At 36.5% G+C, this 27,166-nt stretch overlaps 1 protein-coding gene and 1 long non-coding RNA gene across 4 annotated transcripts in view; one reads left to right on the top strand and one right to left on the bottom strand.

The window, feature by feature from the left end:
- ZNF654 (zinc finger protein 654) overlaps positions 1-27,166 on the bottom strand; it is an 88,787-nt gene that overhangs the window by 14,085 nt on the left and 47,536 nt on the right. For 2 of the 3 annotated variants that reach the window (XM_061134373.1, XM_061134374.1), the window contains exons 3-6: positions 21,184-21,265; positions 5,907-6,042; positions 2,814-3,016; positions 2,091-2,230 (exon numbers count right to left, since the gene is read on the bottom strand). In XM_061134373.1, the coding sequence (XP_060990356.1) occupies positions 2,091-2,230; positions 2,814-3,016; positions 5,907-6,042; positions 21,184-21,265 (561 nt within the window). Of the gene's footprint in view, positions 1-2,090; positions 2,231-2,813; positions 3,017-5,906; positions 6,043-21,183; positions 21,266-27,166 lie in introns of those variants that run through there. The other variant, XM_061134375.1, reaches the window with a different exon arrangement.
- Positions 1-27,166, top strand: part of LOC133050194 (uncharacterized) — an 88,723-nt gene that overhangs the window by 19,267 nt on the left and 42,290 nt on the right. The gene's annotated exons all lie outside the window — the stretch shown is intronic.

The raw sequence follows: 27,166 nt of genomic DNA, 5'->3' as shown, positions 1-27,166 counted from the left end.
TCAATATTATCAAGTTATTAGTTCTTCTCAGCTTAATCTACAGATTCAACCCCAATCTAAATCCTGGCAAGTTATTTTATGGATATGGACAAACAGATTCTAAAGTTGTTATGGACAAACAAGAGACCCAGAATAGCGAATACAATACTGAAAAAGAACAAAGTTGAAGGACTGCTACTACCTAACTTCAGGACTTAATATAAACTAACATAATGAAGACAGTGTTGTACTGGTTTAAGAATAGACATATAGATCAATGGGAGAGAACAGAGAGCCTAGAAATAGATGTACATAAATACAGTCAATTGTTCTTTGACAAAGGAGCAAAGGCAATGCAATGGAGCAAATATCTTTTCAAGAAATGGTGCTCAAACAACTAGACAGTCACATTTAAAAAAAGATGAATCTAACAGATCTTGTGTGTTAAGTGGCTTCAGTCATATCTGACACTATGCAACCCTATGGACTTGTAGCCTGCTAAGCTCCTCTGTCCATGGGATTCTCCAGGCACAGACCTTAACACCCTTCACAAAAATTAACTAAAACTGGATCATGGTCTAAACAGAAAACACAGAAGACCTTGTGTATGGTGATGCCTTTTTAGATATAACACCAAAGACATGATCCATGAAAGAAATAACTGACACGCTGGACTTCATTAAGATTGAAAACTTCTCTGTGAAAGACAGTATCGAGTCACAGACTGGAAGAAAATATCTGTAAAAGACTCATCCAATGGATGACTGTTATCAACAATACACAAAGAACTCTTAAAACTGGACAATAAGAAATCAAATAACCCAATTAAAAAACAAACTACAGACCTTAACAGATACCTCACCAAAGAAGGTATACAGATGGCAAATAAACATGTGAAAGCATGCTCCACATCATATGTCATCAGGGAAATGCAAACTACAACTAAATTAAAACAGCAATGAGATACCACTACACACCTATTATAATGGCTAAAATCTGGGACACTGAAAATAACAAATGCTGGTGAGGATGTAGAACAACAGGAACTCTCATCCATTATTGGTGGAAATGAAAAACAGTACAGACACTTTGGAAGTCAGTTGGGCAGTTCCTTACAAAACTAAATATACTCTTACCATAAGTTCCAGTAATCATGCTCCCTGGTATTTACCTAAAGGAATTGAAAACTAATGTCCACACAAAAACCTGCACACAGAAGTTTATAGCAGCTTATTCATGATTGCCAAATCTTGGAGGCAACCAAGATGTTCTTTAGTAGATAACAGATAAATAAACTGTTGTACATCCAGACAATGGAATATTATTCAGCACTAAAAAGAAATGAGCTATCAAACTATGGAAAGACATGGAGGAAACTAAAATGCCTATTACTAACTGAAAGAAGCCAATCTGAAAATGCTGTATATTGTATGATTCCAACTATATGATACTCTGAAAAAGGCAAAACCATGAAGATAAGGGGCAGGGGTGGGAGGGAAGAGATGAATAGGTCGAGCAAAGAGGATTTTTAGGGCAGCAAAAATACTCTGTGTGATATCATAATGATATATATCATTATGTTTGTCCAAATCCATAAAATAATTAACAGCAAGAGTGAACCCTAAACATAAACTGGACTTTGGGTGATTAATATATGTCAATGTAAGTTCATCTTTGGTTTAAAAAAAAAAAATGTACCATTGTGGTGAGTGTCTTGATAATTGGGAAGGATATGCATTTGTGGAGACAAGGAGTATGTGGAAAATGTCTGTACTTCCCTCTCGATTTTGTTGTAAACCTAAAACTTCTCTGAAAAATAATCTCTTAAAATATTTACAAATAACACTCTAAATGTAGTGTAAAACATAATTATTTCATTATAACACATTTCTTAAATATTAACACTGTTTATTACTGGCACATGATCATTTTCTTTTTTAACCCTTAGGTCTTAAAACCCATTGTTTCTTGCACAATAAATGTGTATGGTGGGGGGTAAGTGGCTTAACATTTTCACATAACTTTAAAAAAAATAAGGTATAAATTCTGCTGACGAATTCTCCTTCTGCATCCCATCTCACCATTTCTTTGTCTGCATTATGAACACTTACCAGATACAGTACATATCCCCATTCTGGAGCTGTGAAATAAGAAAGGATTCACAGAGTTGCAAGGCTAACATAGTCTTGCCTTCTTTTTCAGTGTTACAGATGATATCAATTCCACTCTTACAATCAGTTTTCAGTAAATGCTATAAGATGAAAAGAAAACTCAGTTCATATCATTAAAAATATCTAGAAAGATAGCTGTAATAAATGTTTAAGCATTCAGAAGAATTTAGATTTCTAATTTTCTTCTACAAAGACAATGAATTATACAGAACTATATTTATGTTTTTCCATAGTTTCACTATATAGCACCTACAGTTTATAATGACTACTTTTAACCTCAATGTCCATAGCTTGTAGGTATGTAGGGTCCATATTAGGAAAAGATTAATTCTTTCATCTTAAAAAAAGACCAAAGTAACAAACATTGGAATTTAATTTCTTAGTATTTTAATTAAGATGCAAAATCCTGATGCTTCTCAGTTTTTATTTAACCTGTCACACCAGAAACTCGCTCAACATGAATAATGCTTATCAAGAAAAATTTTAATTTCACCATTTGTTAATATGAGCTAATTCAATATGAGCTTAAAGAATGGTGTCAAAGGGAATACATCTAGATAATCTAATCTTATGGCCTTTGATAGTACTGTAAAAGGAATTTACCAAAAATGGGCTACATATTTTTTGGTAAGTTTAATAGGCAAACATAATCTCAAATAATACCTCCTGGAATAGGTGATCTTCTACAGGTGACATAAACAGACAGGTGAAGAGTGCTTGATGGAAGTACAAGTCTTTACTGATTTCTGGGTGATTTATACAACATTTAATAAGAGCCATTGCTTCAGGTATGCGTTCACAAGCAATTAGGTATCTGGCACGTAGTTCAAAGAATAGTGGATTTTCAGAACTTAAATATTTGTTCACTATATTAAAAAGAAAACAGACTCTTATTACTCTCAAGAAAAGACTGTCTCAAACATTTTTCTTTGACACTTCAGCACTAACACGTAGTATCTAATTAAATCAACTATTTAATTAAATAGCATTTTCCTTATTAGGAGTTTGTGAAAAGAAAATATCAGTTAAATGATTGGAAAAATGGCAATAAAAAAGACAACAAAACTGTGCCCAAGAAATATTTGCTGATTCTTTCTCAATCTAAAGAAAGAAGCAAAATTAAAAAAAAAAAAAAAAAACACCATGAAATACTCTTTTTTTTTTGTTCTCTAATGTTAAAATATGTTTCAAATGACACAGGATCTGGCATTTCTTTCTAGTCTAAGATTATGTACTTTGTCTTCTTACCATATTTTCATTACTGTAAGATTAGAAGGTTAAATCTTAATCTGTCATTAAAACCACATTACTTCAGATTAATTATAGAGAAATATAATCTGAATTAATGAAAAGTTCGGTCATAAAATACATTTTATTACTTTCTAACAAAAAAGTAATCTAAATGTAATGTCAGATAGGACTGCTTATTAATATATGTCCATTAATATATGCCCAAGGATAATTACTAAACTTAATACTTGTTTTCAAACAATTTTAAAATATATAAACACCTTTACCTACATAAGTTTATTCAGACCTAACAACAACGTCATGACAGATATACTTGTTTTACAGATCACAAAACTGAGTCTCAGAGAGGTCAAATGACTTGCCCAAGGACAAAGAATTAATTAAATAAGTGGCAGAGCAGGAAATGGAACCCATATTTCATGATTTCAAATCTAAAAATGTTTTAGTTAATTATATATATTTAATCAATAGCTTCTGAAATGCCTATGAATGATGTTTTATTTGGGCTTCAGCATTTGCCTTGCAACTCTGTTTATAATATATGAGCAGCAGATACTCATTTGTATAGTTAATGCAAAAATAAACTTCAGACTGATCTTTACCCTAATGATCACAAGAGCTGAGTCATCCACGTTAATGAGCTTCTAGAGCAGCTTTTCCCAAAATGAGGTGTGCTAGGGTAAGTATAAGAGGTGTGTATGAAGGACCATACATGGTATGTGCTGTGCTGTGCTGTGCTTAGTCGCTCAGTCATGTCCGACTCTTTGCAACCGCATGGATTATAGCCCCCCAGGCTCCTCTGTCCATGGGATTCTCCAGGCAAGAACACTGGAGTGGGCTGCCATGCCCTCCTCCAGGGGATCTTCCCGACCCAGGGACTGAACCGTTGCAGGCAGATTCTTTACCATCTGAGTCACCAGGCAAGCCTGTGAACTGTGTATACAGAGGCTGTCAGCCTCACACCGGCCAACAACTGGTTTGTTCCAGCTCCTAGTCAGAGAAACCTAAAAGTTATCCGAAAAACCCAAACTCCTCTCCTGCTCTCACTCCGAATGAATCTGTCTTTGCCTAGCTCCTGTCCCCTCTGGCCACATTCCCCAGCTTCCTCAGATTCATTCAAGGCTGTTACCCCTGCCTTCCCTATATGTGATGGTTCATAGTTCCCTCAATAATCCAACTCTTCCTCCTCCGATGTAACTACTGCCTCTGTCTTCAGTTTGTTTGTTTGTTTTCAGTTCCTTTCTGAGAACTTCACATCAAGTGTTAATTCTCCTTTCTGTCCTTTATATTTATACAACGATACCACTGCCACATGTACCTTAGCTCTTTCCTTCTAGTCTTCTCCTGTTTCCCATCTCATTCCACCACTCTGCATTATCTCTCCTGCTCTTATCTCTTTTTTCATCTTCTCTCACATCTCTTCTTGTCCCCTGCACTTGTATCTGGGGGTCAGTTTGCTCAGAATCACAGCTCCTTCCCCACTCAGTTCTTCTCACAACCCACTCCCACCCCTTTGCCTGAGACAAACAGAAAGATCCTAACACACTCAGGCAATTGGTGGTGTGCAACGTTTTCTCACCAGACCAATGTCTGGATGGTTCCAGCTGAGAGGTCTGTCTTTTCAACCTTTGGCCATGTTATAACTGCACTCCACACGTTCTCCATGTTCTCCAGTATCCAGACCTTTGTGCTTATTCTAAGTTTTGGTAATCCAAATGTTCTGGGGCTCAGAAATAATATGGCAAGTATATATATATATATTTTGAAGAATTACTTAGAAATAGTTGACAGAGCTTCCTGCCTTCAAAAGGAGATTTTGGCTCATAGGAATCTAGATTAAAGAGAAAGTGATGTCAAAAAGGTATGCAGGTGGTAAGGGGATGAGGCAAAACTCCTCCTGATGAAGGAAGCTTGGGAAATACTGCTCTAGAGTACTTGGAACTGAAATTTACTTACTCATTTAATTAGTCATACATTCACTTATGCATTCATGTGGTCATTCATTCAATAAACAAGTACTGATACTGAACACCTACTACTCTGTACCAGGCACTGGGCTAGGTGTAGGATATGTTAGTGTTTATCAAAACAAAAGCTAAAGGAGTTCCATCCTTCACAGAGTTTCCTGTATAAGGGAGATTCCATGTGCTTAAGCAGGGTGGTGGTGGTGTTTTTTTTAAGGGTGTTCCTACTTAAATAGATTTTAAAAACATAACTGAAGTGACAAATACAAACTCTTTGTAAACAAGTAGCATCTGGATACTAAATATGTTAACAGTCTGAATTCCCATTTTAATAGGAAATTACTAGAGATAGTTTTACCTAAATCTTGTGTCAAATCACTCTTGGGTTGGGTTAATATAGCAAATTAAACACACTTCATGTGAAAATACATTACTCTGATTCAGTATTGTGAAATAAAAAACACTAATACTGCTCTAGCTAGAAAATGAACTGTGTCTGCTTCTCACAAATGTAGGCTTAGCTTTGAGTCTCCTGCAGTACCTATCTCCTGAGATGCTGGCTGGGCTTTTAGAACAGCTTGCAACACAGGATCTTCCCATGGGCCACCATCTCTAATGATTCGAGTCACCAGTTCCAGATTCACATTTCCATATCTGCGGAGGTGATTCTGGCATTCCTAGGAGAGAAAAATCATTTTGGCTTTGTGAATTTAAAGGGGTTAAAACTAAACTTGATCATCATTGTCAATAAAATGACTGATGGTCAATGAGGCAGCTGTTAAAACTATGAAAGAGAAAGGGTTGCTCTAGTAACCTAATTAGGGTGTCAAAACCCCATTAGTACACAAACAGGCTTTACTGCCGAAGGTTACACAGTTTGTACATAATTGGACTTAGAAAATCCCATTATATCAGGGATAAAGTGTAACCTAAGGAAAAAACATAAGGGATGCATCATTCCTAGGAAAAGAACCGGGTTGCAAAAATATAAAACATGTATGTTCAGTTATGTGAGGGCTCATTAAGTTTCTATTAACAATGGCAGGCCTGACAATAAGAAGGGAATAAAGAGGTCCCTGTCCAGTGCAGACTCTGGCTGGCAGGCAGGTACAGGTCCTTGTCCCTGATCCCAGATGTAGAATCTTAAGATGTAGCAGAGGTTGGAAGATGGAAATTCCATTCCACATTGTTGTATAAGTAGATTTATAGTCTTGAGATGAGAAATGGAAGGCTGAAGGAATGAATCTAGCCTATAATATGAAGACTTTGCATTAGATTTAAGATAAAGATACTATTGATAAGTTGGGCATTAACTGATCATTTGTCTATGCATTTGTGGGGGTTACAAAAGATATTTGAAATGTTTTATAGACTGGTGATTAAAATATGAGTTATATAACATAAGTTTGTAAACAATGTTAAGATAACTTGGTTTACTTAGATTTACATGATTTAATCATTTGATTATGCTTCTTAGATTCATTATGTACTTTGTTAGGTGTTTTTAAAAATGTTTCATGGAATTTGATAATTTAAAAAGATTAACTGAAGACCTTAGTGAAGGTATAGATAGATTTATTTTTTAATGCATAAATTGAACTTAAGGCCTTAAGAAAAAACTAGATACTGACATTGGCAATGCTAAAAACTGGAATAGAATGCACATTACTTAAAACACAAACAACTGTCAAAATTTTTTCTGTGCTCAAAAAATCCCTCAGACATGAAAAACTTAGTTATAAAGCGAAGCTTCAGGATAAAACCATATATATTTACAAATTTTACTTAATCATTAGACTACATATTCAAAGTGGCAATTAACATTTTGCTTTTATTAAATTGTCATGTTCTTTCATTATTTCAGTAGTCCAAAGTGATATCTTTATGCCACTTTTCATTCATTGTTAAAATACATGAAAGAGGTTTTGTCTTTTAAGAGAACAAGGCAGTAGAAGAAATCAAGTTTCAAGATAAAGAACCATTCAAAGAAGTATCATTAAGTCAAAACATGAAAATAACTTCTAAAAGTTATTTATGGAATTCCCAAATTAAAATAAGCAGAGAAGCAAACAAAAACCCTATAAGCAGTGGGCAAGTTACTTAACCTTTCTGCTTTTTCAGTTAACTCCTCTACAAAATGGATACTAAAAACACCTACTTCATAGGATTGTTGTGAGGATTAAACAACACATAGTACTGAAAAGTGCTTGGGACAATGCCTGGCACATAACAAATACTAATAAATGCAAGCTACTTTTTTCCTAGTATTTTTAAAGATTCTGAATAAATATTTAATTTTAGGACACCCAACTGCTTAGCGTAAAATTAATTTCTATATTTCGATGTGTCAGCATGTTATAGCACTCATAAAAATAAGGTATAAGGTTATTGATCAGCCATGATTTTTTTAACACATGGAACACAGTAATGATCTGGGCAATGACTTCACAGATAAAAATTATAATCAGTTTCAAACCTCAAGGTAAACAAATTCCTAAATTACTCTAGACATACATATCGTTGCCCATACAAATTAAGCTACTGTAAGTTGGCTTTTGGTCCAAAGCACAAGAAATAAAGTCAGCTGGATGCCAGCCTATGAATCACCGGTGAGGCTTTCACTCTGCTGCAGATAAAACAGCATTTTAGCACTGTGGCACCTAAAACAGGACTTGGGCCTAAAATCAAAAGATGATGAAACACATCTACTGCTAATATCTTAAACTTGGCAGAAAATAACAAACACTTGGAGGTCTTGTTAAAAGATGATTCCCAGACCCCAATTCAAACCTAATTATTAAACCTACTATTTAATTATTATAATTCAAAGTTTCTAAGGGAAAACCCTAATAATCTGTATGTTTAACAATAGCTATCCCTCAGTCAGCTCTGGCATATGTTTTGATTGTATCTCCTACATTTAAAGTGTACTGTCATAAATGTTTATACTATAAAGTATATACTTGTACTCCTTCCTACCAATCCTTCTATTAAAATTAGTAAATTAGCTTAAGTTCATTTTCTAAGATAAAATTACATTTAAGTGAAAGTTTTGTTTTTTGGTGCATGCACTCAAGTCAAATACAACATATTTTGGAGACCGCTTCTATGGGGATGTAAGTCTGGATAGGAAATAGAGATGAAATAAAGATTTCACTTTGGTCTATTTAATAAGAAACAGAATGAAAGAAAAGTTTTTAAGTGTCTTTTGGCTCATTTCTCCTTAAATAGTATGGTGGCTTTTTTGAATGGTTTTCAATTTAAAAGCTCTCAAGTGAAAAAGGAAATACTTAAATCACTCTAGATTTACAACTTATCTTTTCTAGAGTATATTTACATTGCATTTTTAGGAGGTTTATTTAATTAAAAACTTGGACCTATATATTAACTTAATCCTTTATTAACCCACTGCATTGTGCTAAATATATTTCCCTTGGAAACTTACATTCAGCCTTGTGTCTTTGCCAAAGTAGAGAGAAACATAACTTCCTCACTCTTCTTTTATAATCTGTTTAGTTCCAGAAGACTTTTCTTTCCCAAACTTGCTGCCACTTTAGAGTTGGCCACCACAACATGTCTCTGTAGCTGCAGGTCAGTGTTCTGGCCATTACACAAACTTAATCTGAATCCTTTTGTTTATCTTAGTATAAAAGTTCTTAATACCCAAACTTCATGTTTAAGGACCTCTGAATTTACCAACCTAACTGATTCACCTATTAATGAACACCACGACTCCTCTTCTCCAGCCTGGTTTTTAATGTCTCCCAAACTTACCTCGTACTTTCTTGCCTATGCCTTTTCTCCTACCACTCTCTCCTACAACTTTCTCCTGTCTTCCCACTGAGAAGCCTCCACTAGCTACCTCAATCCATAATAATTCTCCAGCAGTATTGAAAATCTGTACAACTCCACTCTTCTGGTACTCATTACATAGGAGAAACGCCCTGCATTACTGACTAGGTGTTGCCATCTTACTACTTTAGGTAGTAACTACTTTAAGTAGTTAAAAGTTTCTTCAGTCAGAAAAGGAAAGGTATACCAGAGAAGACATATTCTTAAATAATAAATAACATTTTAAATCAAATTAGGATTTCACAGAAATCTGTGAAAGTAGAAGCACTATGAAATATGTCTTACTTTGAATGAAATCAGATTCCAGAATAAAAGTATAAAATACCACATCAAATTAATTCATAAGCAAGATATTGCAGCAGATGAAAGCAAAAATATAAAAGGTATTCAATGTGGTTGATTTATAAAAACAAAGACTTTAAAATACAGCAAAATCTTTATAACACTTTGAAATGAGAATGATCATATCTTTTATCAATATATTTTCATTAGCTATGGTAAAGTACTTCAAAGGGGGTAAAATTCAAAGATGTTATGCAGTTTTCTTTTACAAAAACAGTTCTCACAAATTTGCTGTTCTTTTCTGTGATAGGTTTCTGAGAAGTATTTATCTGATGATTTTGAAAAACTTAGCATTCTGAGTTTTCTAATATATAAAGAATAGTATACAGTGAGAAAGTTACTACTCTGTAAAAGAAAGTTCTTAGGAGATGATCATTTAAAATAGATGTTTGGATGTATTTACATCATTACATGACTGTTGTTGCCCCAAATCAATACCAACTATAATGCTTGTATCTATGCCATAATTAGAATTTTGTTTAAAACATCCTTCATTTGGAGCATTTTAATGAGTTTTCAGTTAATTTGTTAAAAAACGGTTACTATTCAAGAAAACAGTGATTTCAGAAACAACAAATTTAGTCAAATTGAAAAAAAAGTGAAAATTGCGAATTTTTTATTAAAAATTTTTCAATAATACCTTAAAATTAAAAAAAAATAAAGCACATTCAGTCATACTGGTGTCATTAAAGTTTTACGCTGTTAAAATATTATTTTACTACATATTTTTGTTCTTTAGTTGCTAAAATCATGTCCAACTCTTTTGCGACCTCATGAACCACAGCCCATGAGGCTTCTCTGTCCACGGGATTTCCTAAGGCAAGAACTTTGGGGTGGGTTGCCATTTCCTCCTCCAAGGGGTCATCCTGACCCAGGGATGAACCCATGTTTCCTGCATTGGCGGGCAGATTTTTTTACCACCAAGCCACCTGGGAGTCCATATAGTATTAGTGAAAGTGAATGTGTCCATCATTCAGTCGTGTCCCATTTGTTGTGACTCCATGGACTGTAGCCCACCAGGCTCCTTGCTCCACAGGATTCCCCAGACAAGAATACAGGAGTGGATTGCCATTCCCTTCTCCAGGGGATCTTCAGGACCAGGGATCGAACCTGGGTCTTCCACACTCCAAGTAGATTCTTTACCATCTGAGCCACAGGGAATATTTCCAAATACTATTGTATTAGTACATGTACATAAAATAACAACTATACACATATTGGGGATATATGTTCAAACTTAAAAAACAAAGTCTGAATGGGTATGATATCAGAAGTCTAAGGATTCCTAGTTTTAGGTGTTATTTATTTTTAATTTGTGTTTGGTATCAGTTATAAAACTCATCTTCTTCTTTTGATCCTAATGGCTTGGCAGTTTTCTTCAACATCTCCTGGTCTGCTTATTCCTTGCCATTCCTACAGTTTGCACTCTAGTCGTTGCCTTCATCTGCTATTAGTCAGATAGCCGCACTAAGGTTTCTCATTTCTCCCTCTCCCCATTAGGGTGGTCTTGAAAAGGCTTTAAAATGTTAAGACCATGAAGCATTTAAGATAGAAGTATAAATAAAAACATTTCTTTCAACCTATTCTTTTGACCCATACATTACTTCAAACACATGGTTGCATCATTTAGTAGATTAGGGAACACTGGAAAGAAGGCTGAGTTGAGAATAGGATTCTATAAACCTCAACTCATTTGAGCTTAATTTTCTGATCCATAAAATAAGGAATTATTGGATTAAATTTCTAAGGTGAGTCTCATCTTAAGATTATAAAAAATTCATTAATGCATATAAATTATCCATATTTCATTTTTAAAAATAACTAGAAATCATGTACTTATAAGTGAACTATTGGGGCTTTTGAAAAAATAAAAATATTTATGAGTTATTGTTTCCTATTTAATAAACCTGATTACATTTTTATACATCTAAAATTTTTAGGTAACAATGTAAATGTTACTTAGTTTTTCTTTGAAGGGGAAATCAATCATAAATAAAGTAAAGCCACCAACTCAGAGTATAATCAGATTTCAGAATTAATTGGTAGTTGCCATGATAATGGGCTTCCCTTGTGGCTCAGATGGTAAAGAATCCACCTGCAATATGGGAGACCTGGGTTTGATCCCTGGGTTGGGAAGATCTTCTGGAGGAGGGTATGGCAACCCACTCCCAGTATTCTTGCCTAGAGAATCCTCATGAACATAGGAACCTGGCGGCTATATATAGTCCATGGGGTCACAAAGAGTAGGACATGACCGAGCAACTACACACAGCACAGCACAGCACTTTCAATTTAAAGACAGAAAATTTAATTTCTGGATATCTTATTAAGAAACAGTTACTTCTAATTTAGTTTAAAATTATTTTTACAGAGAAAGTCTGAAGATTACAAAGAAATATATTTCTATGTGTGCTATCTGAGTATGAAAGCACAACCTACCCAACTATCAATAATTTAAAATAAGTAATGAAATGATATGGCCATCAGAGAAGTGCTATTGTTACAGTTCTAACCTGTAAGATAGACCCTGAAGCAGAATTAAGGTAGCTGCAAGATTTACTTGAGCTACCTTAAGGTTACCAGGCAAACTAAACATAAAATATGACTCTGTGAATAGGTCAGTCAAGAGAATAGGTCACAATATGGGTTATGCTACAAATTGACAAGTTACTTAAGCTCCAATAAATATTGTTGAATGAATGAATAAAATTTCTCAGGTTTTTGGTTTAATCATATATTTAGAAATATTTTATCTGGGAAAATATATATTACTTCAAGTATTAATATGTTCAGATAATATGGGAACAAAATTTTGAAACTGCTTCTCACAGAATGCCTTGCTCTTAAGCTGATATTTGTTGTTCAGTCGCTCAGTTGTGTCTGACTCGTTGCAATCCCATGGACTGCAGCATGCCAAGCTTCCCTATCCTTCACCATCTCCCAGAGTTTGCTCAAACTCATGTCCACTGCATGGAGTCAGTGATGCCATTCAAATATCTTGTCCTCTGTCATCCCCTTCTCCTCCTGCATTCAATCTTTCCCGACATCAGGTTCTTTTCCAATAAGTTGGCTCTTTGCATCAGGTGGTCAAAATATTGGAGCTTCAGCATCAAGCCTTCCAATGAATAATCAGGGTTGATTTCCTTTAGGATTGACTGGTTTGATCTCCTTGCAGTCCAAGGGACTCTCAGGGGTCTTCTCTAACACCAGTTTGAGAAAGTATCAATTCTTCGGCACTTAGCATACTTTATGGTCCAACTCTCACATCCATACATGACTACTGGAAAAACCATAGCTTTGACTAGACGGACCTTTGTCAGCAATGTCTCTGCTTTTTAATATGCTATCTAGGTTTGTCATAGCTATTCTTTCAAGGAGCAAGTGTCTTTTAATTTTATGCCTGCAGTGATTTTGGAGCCCAAGAAAATAAAGTCTCTCCCTGTTTCCATTGTTTCCTCATCTATTTACCATGAAGTGATAGGACCAGATGCTATAATCTTAGTTATTTGAGTGCTGAGTTTTAAACCAGCTTTTACACTCTCCTCTTTCACTTTCATCAAGAGGCTCTTCAGTTTCTCTTCACTTTGTGCCATAAGGGTGGTGTCATCTGCATATCTGAGGTTATTAATATTTCTCCCTACAATCTTGATTTCAGCTTATGCTTCACCAGTCCAACATTTCGCATGATGTTCTCTGCATATAAGTTAAATAAGCAGGGTGACTATATATACAGTCTTGACCTACTCCTTTCCCAATTTGGAACCAGTCTGTTGTTACATGTCTGGTTCTAACTCTTGCTTCTTGACCTGCATATAGCTTACTTAGGAGGCAGGTAAGGTGGTCTGGTATTTCCATCTCTTTAAGAATTTTCCACAGTTTGTTGTGATCCACACAGAGAAAGGCTTTAGTGTAGTCAATGAAGCATAAGTAGATGTTTTTTGGGAATTCTCTTGTTTTTTCTATGATTCAACGGATGTTGGCAATTTGATCTCTGGTTCCTCTGCCTTTTCTAAATCCAACTTATACATCTGGAATTTCTCAGTTCATGTACTGTTGAAGCCTTGCTTGGAATTATATTTAAAAACCTTTTAACCAGAGCTACAAAGGTCGTTTTGAATACCAAGATGAGAAATTTGCCAAATCATTTGGGAAATTTATTCCATGTAGTCTAGGGAGGGGACATGATCCAGGTTTTGAGAAGGTTTTAGTGAAATGTCAGTAGTTCTAAACATATTCCTATTAGCTAAAATAATAAAATCTGGGAGACACACTGGTCTTATGAAGACGATGAATATACACTCTCACTTCTTTCTGTGTGTGTGTGTCAGTTGCTCAGTCGTGTCTGACTCTTTGTGACCCCATGCACTGTAGCCTGCCAGGCTCCTCTGTTCATGGAATTCTCCAGGCAAGAATATTGGAGTGGGTTGCCATTCCCTTCTCCAGGGCATCTTCCTAAGCCAGGGATCGAACCCTGGTCTCCTGCACTGCAGGCAGATGCTTTACCATCTGAGCCACCAGGGAAGCCCCTCTAACTTCTTGGGGGAGATCAATCAACACTTGCCCCAGTAAAACAGGGTGGACATAACAAGCTATTTAAACTCCTCTCTTGTGGCTGGTTCTTTTATTTCTGATTATTTTTTGCTCTTCAAGATGCTATTGCAGTAAGATAGCCTTGGGCCTCCTCCTGTTTGGGAGGCTTTGTCCCCTATTTCCTCCACCTCCTTTCCCTACTCACACAAAGAAGGTCAAACAGATGGAAAAATAGGGTGGAGTACCAAGAAAAAAAAAATCTTAACTAAGGCCAACTTCTATGCTCAGTCACTCAGTTGTGTCAGACTCTTTATAATCCTGTGGACTGTAGCCAGCGAGGCTCGTCTGTCCGTGTGATTCTCCACACAAGAATACTAGAGTGGGCTGCCGTTTCCTCCTCCAGGGGACCTTCCTGACCCTGGCATGGAACCCTGCATCTCGACAGAGCTCTAGCCGTAATGCTTTTAGATTACAGGCTGGGATTTTGTTGACTACTCCAGGGTCAATCTCTTCCCCCTCCCCAAATTAAACAATTGAACAAAAATCTATATAACATTTATTTTTCTCTTGATTAATAAAATGACACATGATCTTGACTTAAAAAGAAACAAATTAGGGAGATACACATAAAAACCAATAAATCTACCATTATTTGGGCATCGTTTCAGTTCAGTTCAATTGTTGTGTCCAACTCTTTACAATCCAATGGACTGCAGCATGCCAGGCTTCTCTGTCCATCACCAACTCCCGAGCTTGCTCAAACTCATGTCCATTGAGTTGGTGATGCCATCCAACCGTCTCATCCTCTGTTTTTACCTTCTCCTCCTGCCTTCAATCTTTCTCAGGACCAGGGTCTTTTCCAATGAGTTGGCTCTTGGCATCAGCTGGCCAAAGTACTGGAGCTTCAGTTTCAGCATCAGTCCTTCCAAGGAATATTCAGGACGTGTTTCCTTTAGGACTGACTAGTTGGATCTCCTCGCAGTCCAAGGGACTTTCAAGAGTCTTCTCCAACACCACAGTTCAAAAGCACCAATTCTTTGGCACTAGCTTTATGGTCCACCTCTCACATCCCTATATGACTACTGGAAAAACCACAGCTTTGACTACATGGACCTTTGTTGGTAAAGTAATGTCTCTGCTTTTGGGCCTCATTAGTACTTGGATATTCCAATAAAACTCTTGTGTCTAGAATGGAACTTACCTTCATTCTAGATCCTCTTCTTCCCCATATGATCAATGCTCAGTTAGTGAATAGCACTACTCTACGTGGTTATTTCAAAGAAGGAAACAGCAACCCATTCCATTATTCTTGCCTGGAGAATCCCATGGACAGAGAAGCCTGGTGGGCTATGGTCCACAGGGTTGCAAAGAGTTGGACAGGACTGAAGTCACTTAGCACATACATCGTTACTTCAGCTTAAATGCCCAAGAATATACTTGATTCCTCCTTCCTTTCCTTACTTCCATCCAATCAGTACTATAATCTGAGATCTTAGTTGTTGATTATTGTGTGTGTACTTTTATTTAAAACTTATAGTTTCTTTTTTCAGAATCATTTCTGATATTAATAGGATTTTCATAACAACATATTAACAATAAGTGTGCTTACTTTTACTTATTTCTTCAGATCAGTCCTATTTTTTTTTTCCTGTAACCACTCTGTGTAAATTCTTTACTTTGATCACTTCTAAATCAGCTGGTTTCTTTCTTTTGTTTTCCTGATAAAAGATGTAGCTGGTTTGTCTTCTAAGTATCTGGACTATTTATTTCTGTTGCCCTCTCTCATAAACTATAGGGCTTGGCATCTGTATTATTAAATAATATTTTCTCCCTTTAAAAACTCCAGATATTATTTGTTCTGGCATTTGTTACAATGAAGAAGTTCACTGCAGACCTGATTTTATTCCTTTGTGAGAATCCTAGTTTTTCTATGGGCCCTGCATCTGTAGGAGCTTTTTTTATCCTAAAATCAAAGACTGTAATAAGATATGGCTATATGTAACTATGAATTGAAAATTAATTTTTAAAAATTATTTACTTCACTGGTTTGGTTTTTCTTAGAGCTAATCTGCTGTTGATAGCCTTCACTATACTTTTAATTTAGTGGTTTCCTCTCCATACAGTATTTTACTTCCATACATTCTTGAGGTTGTCCTTTCTTTTAAATTTCACTTCAGTTTCATGGAAGATACTTGAGACTCAACCACAGCAAGAACATAACTGATCCTTAAAACAAACAAACAAACAAAAACCACCTTATATCTTACCCTGTAACTGATGGTAGTTCATGTTATGTAGTCTCATTATTCATCTCTGCCTACAGTATTTACAACAGAGAGCTGTTTTACTAATGGATAAAGAAGTCTCTGCCAAATTTTTCAAGTCCAAAGAGAAGGTAAAAGTTCCTAAGTATGATTTGTTAAGAGTAATGGCCTGTGAGGCAGTAAATCATGAGGAAGCTACAGCTGGAACTGTACAGCTGAGCTATTCAGAAAACTCTCTTACCTCTGGGTATTGGGACAGGCTGCATTTAGTTTGGGTCACACCATCATTCTCTCAATGAAAGGAATGCTCTCATGCAGAGCCATACATGCCATTTTTAATGTAGGTTTAACAGTCACATCACAATCTCTGTTCTGTTGGTTCTGCTGCACACCTAGGGTATTTTCAGGAAGCACCAACCAGAATGAGACTGGCCACATACCAAAGGCCCCACTATTTGCTATCTCCTCTGGCCTCTACTGTCACAAGCTGGTGGGGGGAGCCACGTATTACTGGATAGCACTGGACAGTTCTCTCTTTTATCTCCGTCTCTCATTTCCCTATTTGATCACATTCAGTCAATCAACTGCCTATTTTATAGCATTCACAAGGAATTTTTTTTCCAAATTTTACATTATTTTTGTCATTTCATTGGGAGTCTATTTAATTAAAATAACGGATTTTGGAGACCAAGTGTATGAATTCAATTACAAGCCTATGGAAAGCTCACCAACGAAAAGATTAAAAATAATAATAATGAAGTTGGTGCATCACACGAGAAATGTGTCATCTTCTTATGTTGACGTAAAGAATAATTACCAGAAGCCAAGTACCAAGAAAGCCTTTAGCTTTTAGGAGCCAGCACAGATCCTCCTCAACTTACATGGGGGTTAAGGCCCAATAAACCACTGTAAGATGAAAATACCGTAAGTCAAAAATGCATTTAATACATCTAACCTCCCAAACATCATAGCTTAGCCAAGCCTGCCTTAAAAATGCTCAGAACACTCATACTGGGCTTGTAGTCGGGAAAAGTCATCTATCACAAAGCCTATTTTATAGTAAAATGTAATGAATACCTCATGTAATTTATTGATTATATTGAAAGTGAAAAACAGAATGGTTGTCTGGGTACAGAATGGTTTTAAGTGTACTGGTTGTCTACTCTCATGATGGCATGGCCAAATGGAGCTACTGGGAGCTGCTGCCGCTGCCCAGCATCATCAGACAGCACCATATTTCAAAATGTGAAATACACTTTCTACTGAATGGTATGCTTTCACACCATCGTAAAGCTGAAAAATCCTAAGCTGAACCACTGTAAGTTGGGGACAATCTGTATATGGAACATCTTGCTCTAAGAATGAAGTTTCCTCTTGGAATAAAGCACAGAGAAAAATATAGTCAATGGATAAGAAGAATAAGTAATTTCTACCTAAACAACTCAAGGTTTAGGAAATCTGAAATTCACAGAAGAAAAGAATGAGTTTAAGAGGTAGGTTTTGATTTCATCGTGAAAAACAGAAATCCGAATAAAATGACTTAATGAGTTCACATACTTCACCAGACAGGCTATAGGTTACTGTTCCCACTTTACAAACAATGAAACTGACACCGAAATTATGTAACTCGCCCAAGATGACAGAGCAGCAAATCGGGAAATGGGAAGGAAGTGGGTGGGGAAGAGAATGAACAATTAACTCACATCTGCCAAGAATGTTAGAACCTTGCTAATTCAAAGTGTGATCTAGGGACCAGCACCATCAGTATCACCTCAGAGCTTGTTAGAAATGCAGATTCTCAGGTCCCAAACCAGAACTACTGAATCGTTAACTTGGATTTTACTGAAATTTCCATGTGATCTTTATGTACACTGAAGTATGAGCAGCACTGTGTTTGTCCTACTTCTTGTAGAGAAGAAAGAGCATGATCTTAGCTGGTATGAATCTGTATGAAAGATGGATAGAAATGTACCACTTGGGAACTAGGGCTTGCACTAGTAGAAAGTACTAAAAAAAAAAAAAAAATTCAAAAGGGGACATTGGGTTTATCATTGGATTATCAAAGGTTGGTCTACAGCCTGGAGAATTCACAAGCTTATAAATGTGAGGTTTTAAAAAAGTATACACGATAGACTACATGTTGGCCTTTCTTGAGTCCCTTAGGGCACATGGCTGGGGAAGCACCAGCAACAGTGGTTCAGTTAGAAAATGAAGACTATTCTCCAGATAAAGCTAAAATGGAAACAGAAGTTGAAATTTCTCCAAAGAGGCAGGAATTAGAGGCTTAGGAAAATTTAGAGTAGGAATCGGCCACAATATCACAAGTAGCAGAAATGCAGGGATTGAAAACGAACAGGAGAAGGGGTGGGTTTTAGAATTTGTTAAGGAAATAGAAAACAGTGCAAACCTATTGAGGTTGAGGAACTCTCTCTATTGAGGAATTAATTATTTAGATAACTGAATGGAAACTCTGTTGACAAAGCGAAAAAAGGATATACCCTTCACAAATATTATGATTTCACACATTTAAAACAGAAGTCAAATACTGTCTCTCATCAACTCTAAAAACACTTCAGTATTTCCCACTGAAGTCATTTGTCACTTTCTAAAATACTTGCAATTTACAAAGGTTTGACTTCTTGTCTTTCTGTCTCTAAACCAGAATTAAAGTCCACAATTGCAAGGCTTTTCTGGTTTTGCTTATTATGGTTTTTTTACAGCACTTAGTGCACAGCACACAGTGGGACCTAAATAAATATTTACTGAAGCAAAAATTCAAGAATAGATTGCTAAGGACACAAGTGTCAAAGGAAAAGTGGAATGGAAAATTATTTTAAAATACCTGAATATAGACTCTAGCTAGAATGCAATTTCCATGAGAACAGGCGTTTTTACCTCTTTTGCTGAATGTAAGGATGGATACAATAGAAAGTTCAATATAATGTAACTGATTCTAAGGTGTGTTTTTTTCATATTTTTATAACACTGAAATCAGACTGTTTTACAATACTATCTGAATCCATGTCAGCCTGGTAATGGTTATGATGTAGTTGTCATTCTGAATGCAAGGACATTAAAGACAGCATGAAACCTTGCCAAACGGTTTACTGGTGATGGTATAGGTAACATTTAGGATAATTAATCTAACTTAATACCCCTGAAGCAGGAGTCAAAAGGTGACTAGTTAAACAGGAACTTATTTTTAAGTCGTTTTAAGCTTTTAAAAACCCAGTACAAATGACTTTTAGTTCTTTTATTAATTATTTTAGGAAATGCTACATCACCAACACTTTCGATGCCACTGAACACAAAATAGTGTAGAAAAACAGACACTGATGACTGGAGAGGAAAAGCAATTCTAGAGTCAGATTCTGAGTGTGAAGAAGTTTTAGATATACCTTAGCCAATTAAGTTTGCTTATAGTTTTCCTATTTTAGGACTTCCCTGATAGCTCAGTTGGTAAAGAATCTGCCTGCAATGCAGGAGACCCCGGTTCGGTTCCTGGGTCGGGAAGACCTGCTAGAGAAGGGATAGGCCACCCACTCCAGTATTCTTGGGCTTCCCTGGTGCCTCAGCTGGGAAAGAATCCACCTGCAATGCGGGACACCTGGCTTTGATTCCTGGGTTGGGAAGATCCTCTGGAGAAGGGAAAGGCTACTCACTCCAGCATCCTGGCCTGGAGAATTCCATGGACTATATGTCAATGGGGTCGCAAAGAGTCGGACACAACTGAGCGACTTTCACTTCACTTCCTATTTTATGTATGTACCAGAATGATCAATCATAAAAATCTGTTTTAACTCAATCTAAAACTCTTTAAGTAAACATGAAGTAAAAACTATAGGGGAGAGAAAGCACTGCACAACTTCTCTGTGACTCTGATGATTTCCTTCCTCAATGTAGAATGCAATATGTTGTCTGAACAATTATACCCCTAGGGGGAGCTCAAAGTCCATCTTCCTTTATGTGTGTGTGCTCAGTCACTCAGTTGTGTCCAACTCTGCGACCCCATGGGCTGTAGCCCACCAGGCTTCTCTGACCATTGGATTTCCCAGGCAAGAATACTGGAGTGGCTTGCCATTTCCTTCTCCAGGGGATCTTCCCAATTCTGGGATCAAACCTGTGTCTCCTGCATTAGCAGGAGGATTCTTTACCACTGCGCCACCTGGGAAGCCCCACATCTTCCTTTATTCCACCCCCAAAAAGGGCAATGAGATACTGCCTGTGTAGTAAGCCACAGTAGTATATATTGCTTTCCAACAAAATGGTAAAAAAAAATATGATCTTGTATCTACAGGTGACATCTTAGATCTTTAGTCATCCCCTTCTAGATTTACTCTTCATTCACAGAGTGTATGCAAAAAGAAAAAGAAAAAAAACCTGCCTCCTCTCTTGGGAAGGCTATTAAGGAAATAGATGAGAAAATCAGAAAATAGTCAAGGGAAAAAGTGGCATGGGGACAGACAGCCTGCTTCTAGTCTAAGCAAAAAGACTGCTTTTTCTATGGCTAAGTTCTGCATGGGGTTTTGCAATGAAAGCCTTTAGCAATACAAAGCATGCTAGCAATAAAAGGATGTGCTTGGGAAGCTACAGGGGGTGGTGGCAGCAGGCTCCAGTCTAGCAAATAAGGAATTAAAATCTAATGTATAAACTGCTTAGAAATACAGCTAAAAGTTACCTTTAAGAACTTTCTTTTCTGCCAGTGTAACAGAATCTTAAGCATTGCCATGTTAGGAAATCTAGAAGCTTATATTCAATATACTATTTTCAGGGGGAGCATAAGGGCCTGTTTCAAAGGTATATTAAAATGAAGTTAATAAACTGTTTTACCTGGAAAGATCCAAGAATATCCTTTAAGGGCTCTTCATAAAATTCATCTCTTCCAAAGAACAGCAGCAACTCAAAGAAACTCCTAGAAAGAATAAGTGAATGGATTGATTTTTTTTGCCCCAATTTAAAAGATTGTCAAGAAATAACAGTTACATAATACCAGATATTTAGCTTTAAAATAGTTGGCTTTGAAAAACTGTATTAATCATTTGAAGTGAGGTGACGTTAAAGTCACTCAGTCGCGTACGAGTCTTTGCAACCCCATGGACTACACATACAGTCCATGGAATTCTCCAGGCCAGAACACTGGAGTGGGTAGCTTTTCCCTTCTGTAGGGGATCTTCCCAACCCAGGGATTGAACCCAGGTCTCTCCCGCACTGCAGGCGGATTCTTTACCAGTTGAGCTACAAGGGAAGCCCATTAATCATTTAGGATTCATGTTATGTTTTTGGTAAAATTATAATAAAAAGAAATATCAGTTCATTTCAGTCGCTCAGTCGTGTCCGACTCTTTGCGACCCTATGAACCGCAGCACGCCAGGCCTCCCTGTCCATCACCAACTCCTGGAGTCCACCCAAACCCATGTCCATTGAGTCAGTGATGCCATCCAACCATCTCATCCTCTGTCGTCCCCCTTCTCCTCCTGCCCTCAATCTTTCCCAGCATCAGGGTCTTTTCAAATGAGTCAGCTCTTCTGAAGTTCTATATCAATACAATTACTTGAGTCTAACAATAGGAGTAGTGTTAGTCGCTCAATCGTGTCCATTTCTCTGTGACCCCATGGCCTGCAGCCTGCCAGGATCCTCTCCAGGCAAGAATCCTGGAGTGGGTTGTCATTCCCTTCGCCAGAGGATCTTCCCAACCCAGGGGTCAAACTCATGTCTCCTGTTTTGCAACCAAGGGGAAAAAAATGCAGTGATATACGAGGTCGCAAAAATATGGCTACATATATCAAAATGATTAAGAAATCATAGTCCCACTTGACCCCAGTACAACAGACCCCAGAGAAAATGCAAAATCTAATTTTTTTTTTCAGAGGGATATAGTGGTTAGTCGCTCAGTCATGTCTGACTCTTTGCAACCCCATGCATTGCAGCCCTCCAGGCTCCTCTGTCCATGGATTCTTCAGACAAGAATCCTGGAGTGGGTTGTCATTTCCTTCTCCAGGGGCTCTTCCCCAACCCAGGGGGTTAAACCCAGGTCTCCTGCATCACACATGGACTCTTTGCCATATAAGCCACTAGGGAAGCCAGTGGGATATAAGGGATGGGTAAAACTGACACAAAATATAAAATATATACACAAAAAAAGTTAGAGTCACAATGAAACTCTCAGTCAACATTTGTATTACAACAAAATCACCAATTGTATAGCTAAAAAGTAACACACCAGTCCTCAAATCCTAGGCCGACCTTGATTATCCCATTTATGATAAACTGTCCGAACTCTGTGAGTCCTCCTTTTTAAATGAGTTATTTGGAAAATACTGTTACTAAGTACTTTATGTGCCTTTAACAATTCATGAGTTCACACAGGAAGAAATATGACTTATTTCCTAATCATGAGCATGGAAAACTATTAAAAATTATTTAATATTTAGTAATCCTAAAATAGCGCAAATGACAAAACCCTATTTTTTTTTTTAATTTTATCAACCTAGAAGACTCAATTAGGAATACCTGAATATTTTTTAAACACTTTTGGCTCCCCTTTTTGAGGCATAATTGTCACACAATAATATATTAGTTTCAGGTGTACAACACAGTGATTCAACATTTGTACATGTGAAGTGATCACAATAAGTTTAATTAACATCTATAACCATACATAGTTACAATTATTTTCTTCTGAAAGAACTTTTAAGATCTACTCTCTTAGCAACTCTCAAGTATACAATACAGTGTTATTAACTGTGGTCACCATGCTGTGTAATCACATCCCTATGATTTCTTTTGTAACTGAAGTTTGTACCTTTTGACTCTCTTCGCCCATTATGCCTAACCCTCACTGTCCACCTCTGGCAACCACTAATCTGCTTATATCTATGAGCTTGTTATTTTGGGGTTTTCTTGTTTCTTTTGGCTTAAAATATTCAACATATAGGTGAGCTCATACAGTCTTTATCTGACTTATTTCACTGAGCATAATACCCTTCAGGTTCATTCGTGTTGTCACAAATGGCAATACTGCATTTTTTAATGGCTGAATACTATTTATTGTGTGTGTATATATATACACAAATATATATATACACATACCACATCTATTTTATCCACTAATCCACTGATGGACACTTAGGCTGTTTCCATATATTGACTACTATAAATAATGCTGCAATAAACAATTGGTGCATATATCTTTTTGAATTATTTTCTTTGGATAAATACCCAAGTATTATTATTATGCTGGATTGTATAACAGTTCCATTTTTAATTTCCCAAGGAACCTCCAGAATGCACCAATCTACATTCCCACTAACAGTGTACGAAGGTTCCCTTTTCTCCAGTTCCTTGCCAATGTGTGTTATTTTCTTTTTATTTTTGCCTTTATTCAAAGTAAATTGCTAATAAAGACAATTTTTAATGCAAATGAAGAATGTAACAGAATTTTTTAAATTATATAAAAGACCTAGATATTACACAATAGTTACAAAGACCTTTCTAAATATAGCATAGTAACCATATTCCATAAATTGCTATATTTATTTATAAATTTGACTACTTATTAGTTTTAAATGTCAACAGAACAAAACCACATAAAAGCAGTCAAAAACAAAATAATACACTAAGAATCTTTGCTGATTTCCTTAATTAAAAAGCTTATACAATTTTTTTTTAACAACCTAGTAGAAAACTAGGAAGAAGACTACAGAAAAGAAATTCAAGTGGATTTTTTTCAAATATGAAAAGATTCCCTACTGTAACTAAGTGAAATTATTAAGATGAAATTTCATCTTTCCTATCAAATTTACAAAAATAAAAACACTGAAATATCATATGATGGCTCTGAAGTACAGAAATAGGCTCCGATATCTAGATGGGGGGCTTATAAGTGGCACTACTTCATTTAAAGACAGCACAGTAATTGTCAAAGTTTAAAATGCACATATACCATTACACTTACCATTTCCAGTTAAAAGAATTTAATCCTCCAGATAATACACAAGTTCAGAAACATACATATATATGGATATATATCCACAGATGGTTTGTAGTAGTAAAAGAATGGAAACATACTCAATGTCTACCACAGGGGACTGGGTAAATTATAATATGCCCATAAAATGAAATATAAACATTAATGAGAATATTAGTGAGAATATGTCTACATCTGTATGAACAGATAAGGGGAAAAAATTCCAGGATATACTGTTAAGCAAAGATGGAGAAATCTATTCATTACATCATTACTGGTGCAAAGGAAAGGAGCGCATAAAGGACACATGTATACCAGTGCAAAATACCAGACTACCAGCGATAGCAACAAACTGGTAAAAAACAATTGCCTTACAAAGGGGAAGCAGAAACTAGAGGTCAGGGATGAAAAGGAGAATTATTTTTCATTATCAACCATTAAGCATTTATTTTACCATCAATAAGTCAGTATAAAATAGCACCATCAATGTATTTCTGGAGTCTTCTCTATCCCTATTAATAAAGCATTAATTCACATCTGTCTCATCTTTAAATTTCTAACAGACCCTACCTCTTGTCTTGCTATTGCACTTTACCATGTTCAACATAGCTGCCATTGTTATCTTCCTAAAACACAGAATGATCTAATTACTTAAACTTACCAGTTGCTGTGTAGATTGTATCATCTAAAACAAAGACCTCCAGCTGACACATTTGTTTTATATATGGATAAAGTATTATTTTAAAATATTTTAGTCAGTTTCCAATGTTTAAAAACTGATATTTCAGATTAAATATAGATTTCTCTGAGCTCTTAAACACAGAAACCCCTTTATCTCCCCACAGCAAAATAAGCTGAGCAGGTATTACCTTTAGTCAGGGCGTGGACTTTTTTCCAATTTGCCAGTTTCCATCTACCTCCCATTTCCTCAACACACTGCCTACTTGACTTATTACTTATATTCCTTTCCTATTCTATTTAGGTATTTGAGACCACTGATGAAGAGAAGGAAATTCAAATTCCTTATTTTGACATAACAACCTTTATGTCTGACCCAAAACTACTTTTATACACATACCTGTTACCAAATTCCATGCACACGAATTGCAGCATTTCCTACATATCTTAAAACTACTGTGTGCATAAAGGTGTTTGGATCTTTTGCTTCCTCAGACCTATTTATAAGATTTTACCTAGGAACTTAGCCTAACAACTCCCTGCCTTCTCTCCAGACAATTATATAGGTGATTCATCTGTACTATCAAAGTAGTGTACTTTGCATACATATCTATTATAACATGGTGAAACAAGGAAATGTTAAATTTGCACTAGGTATAATGGGGTAGAAACTGCATCATTACATTGAGTAGATGGTTCTAATTAGTAGAGCACTTATTTTATTGAAGGAGGGAGAGATACAAGGTTTTTAGTAGACATAAAATATGTTACAGCAGTTAATTTAGAGATGAGTGTGCAGATTTATATGACCTGGTAGATAATCAAAAAAAATATGCAGAATTATGCTATATTATGTGAACATGAAAGGGGAGCCAGCTCTACAAGAGATCTGTATATCCCTACCAGCTACTTCAATAACAAGGCCCATTGTAATGACATTATAATGAGAAAAACCACATGAAAAACAAATAAAGAGTTGTTGTTTAGTCGCTAAGACTCTTTTGTGACCCCATGAACTGTAGCCCACCAGGCTCCTCTGTCCCTGGCAAGAGTACTGCAGTGGGTTACCATTTTCTTCTCTAGTAGATGATGATGTAACAACACGGTGTGTGTGTGTGTGTGTGTGTGTGTGTGTGTGTGTGTGTGTGTGTGTGTGTGTGTGTGTGTGTGTGTGTGTGTGTGTGTGTGTGTTACCATTTTCTTCTCTAGTAGATGATGATGTAACAACACGGGTGTGTGTGTGTGTGTGTGTGTGTGTGTGTTACCATTTTCCTCTCTAGTAGATGATGATGTAACAACACGGGTGTGTGTGTGTGTGTGTGTACACATGGGTGTAACAACACGGGTGTGTGTGTGTGTGTGTGTGTGTGTGTTACCATTTTCTTCTCTAGTAGATGATGATGTAACAACACGGGTGTGTGTGTGTGTGTGTGTGTGTGTGTGTTACCATTTTCTTCTCTAGTAGATGATGATGTAACAACACGGGGGTGTGTGTGTGTGTGTGTGTGTGTGTGTGTGTGTGTGTGTTACCATTTTCTTCTCTAGTAGATGATGATGTAACAACACGGGTGTGTGTGTGTGTGGGTGTGTGTGTGTGTGTGGGTGTGTGTACACATGGGTGTGTGACAGCACGGGTGTGTGTGTGTGTGTGTGTGTGTGTGTGTTAGTCACTCAGTCGTGTCTGACTCTATGACCCCATGGACTGTACCTTGTCAGGCTCCTCTGTCCATGGAATTCTCCAGACAAGAATACTGGAATAGGTTGCCATGCCCTTTTCCAGGGGATATTTCCAACCCAGCGATCAAACCCAGGTCTCCCGCATTGCAGGCAGATTCTTTACCATCTAAGCCACCAGGGAAGCCCTAGAACAAGGTAGGACTCCCCAAAATATGCAGCAGTCTAGAGCAGAGCTAGCAAACTACTGTTTTTATTTCTTAATGCATGAGACAAGAACACTTAAATTTAAAATTTTAAATTGTTAAAAACCAAAAAAAAAGGGGGGGGACAAGAGAATAGTATTTCCTAACAGGTAAAAATTACATGAAATTTAAATATCATTGTCAGTAGGTACATGATTGTTCCAACAGAGCCACATCCATATATTTACATATTTACTATGGCTGCTTTCACACCAGATAAAAAACTGAGTAGCTGCAACTAGCCCTTCCT

The sequence above is a fragment of the Dama dama genome, chromosome 31, assembly GCF_033118175.1.
Source record: "Dama dama isolate Ldn47 chromosome 31, ASM3311817v1, whole genome shotgun sequence".
In the NCBI taxonomy this organism is placed as follows: Eukaryota; Metazoa; Chordata; class Mammalia; order Artiodactyla; family Cervidae; genus Dama; species Dama dama.
The sequence above is the reverse complement of the archived record's forward strand: the minus strand, read 5'-3'. Positions and strand labels throughout refer to the sequence as shown.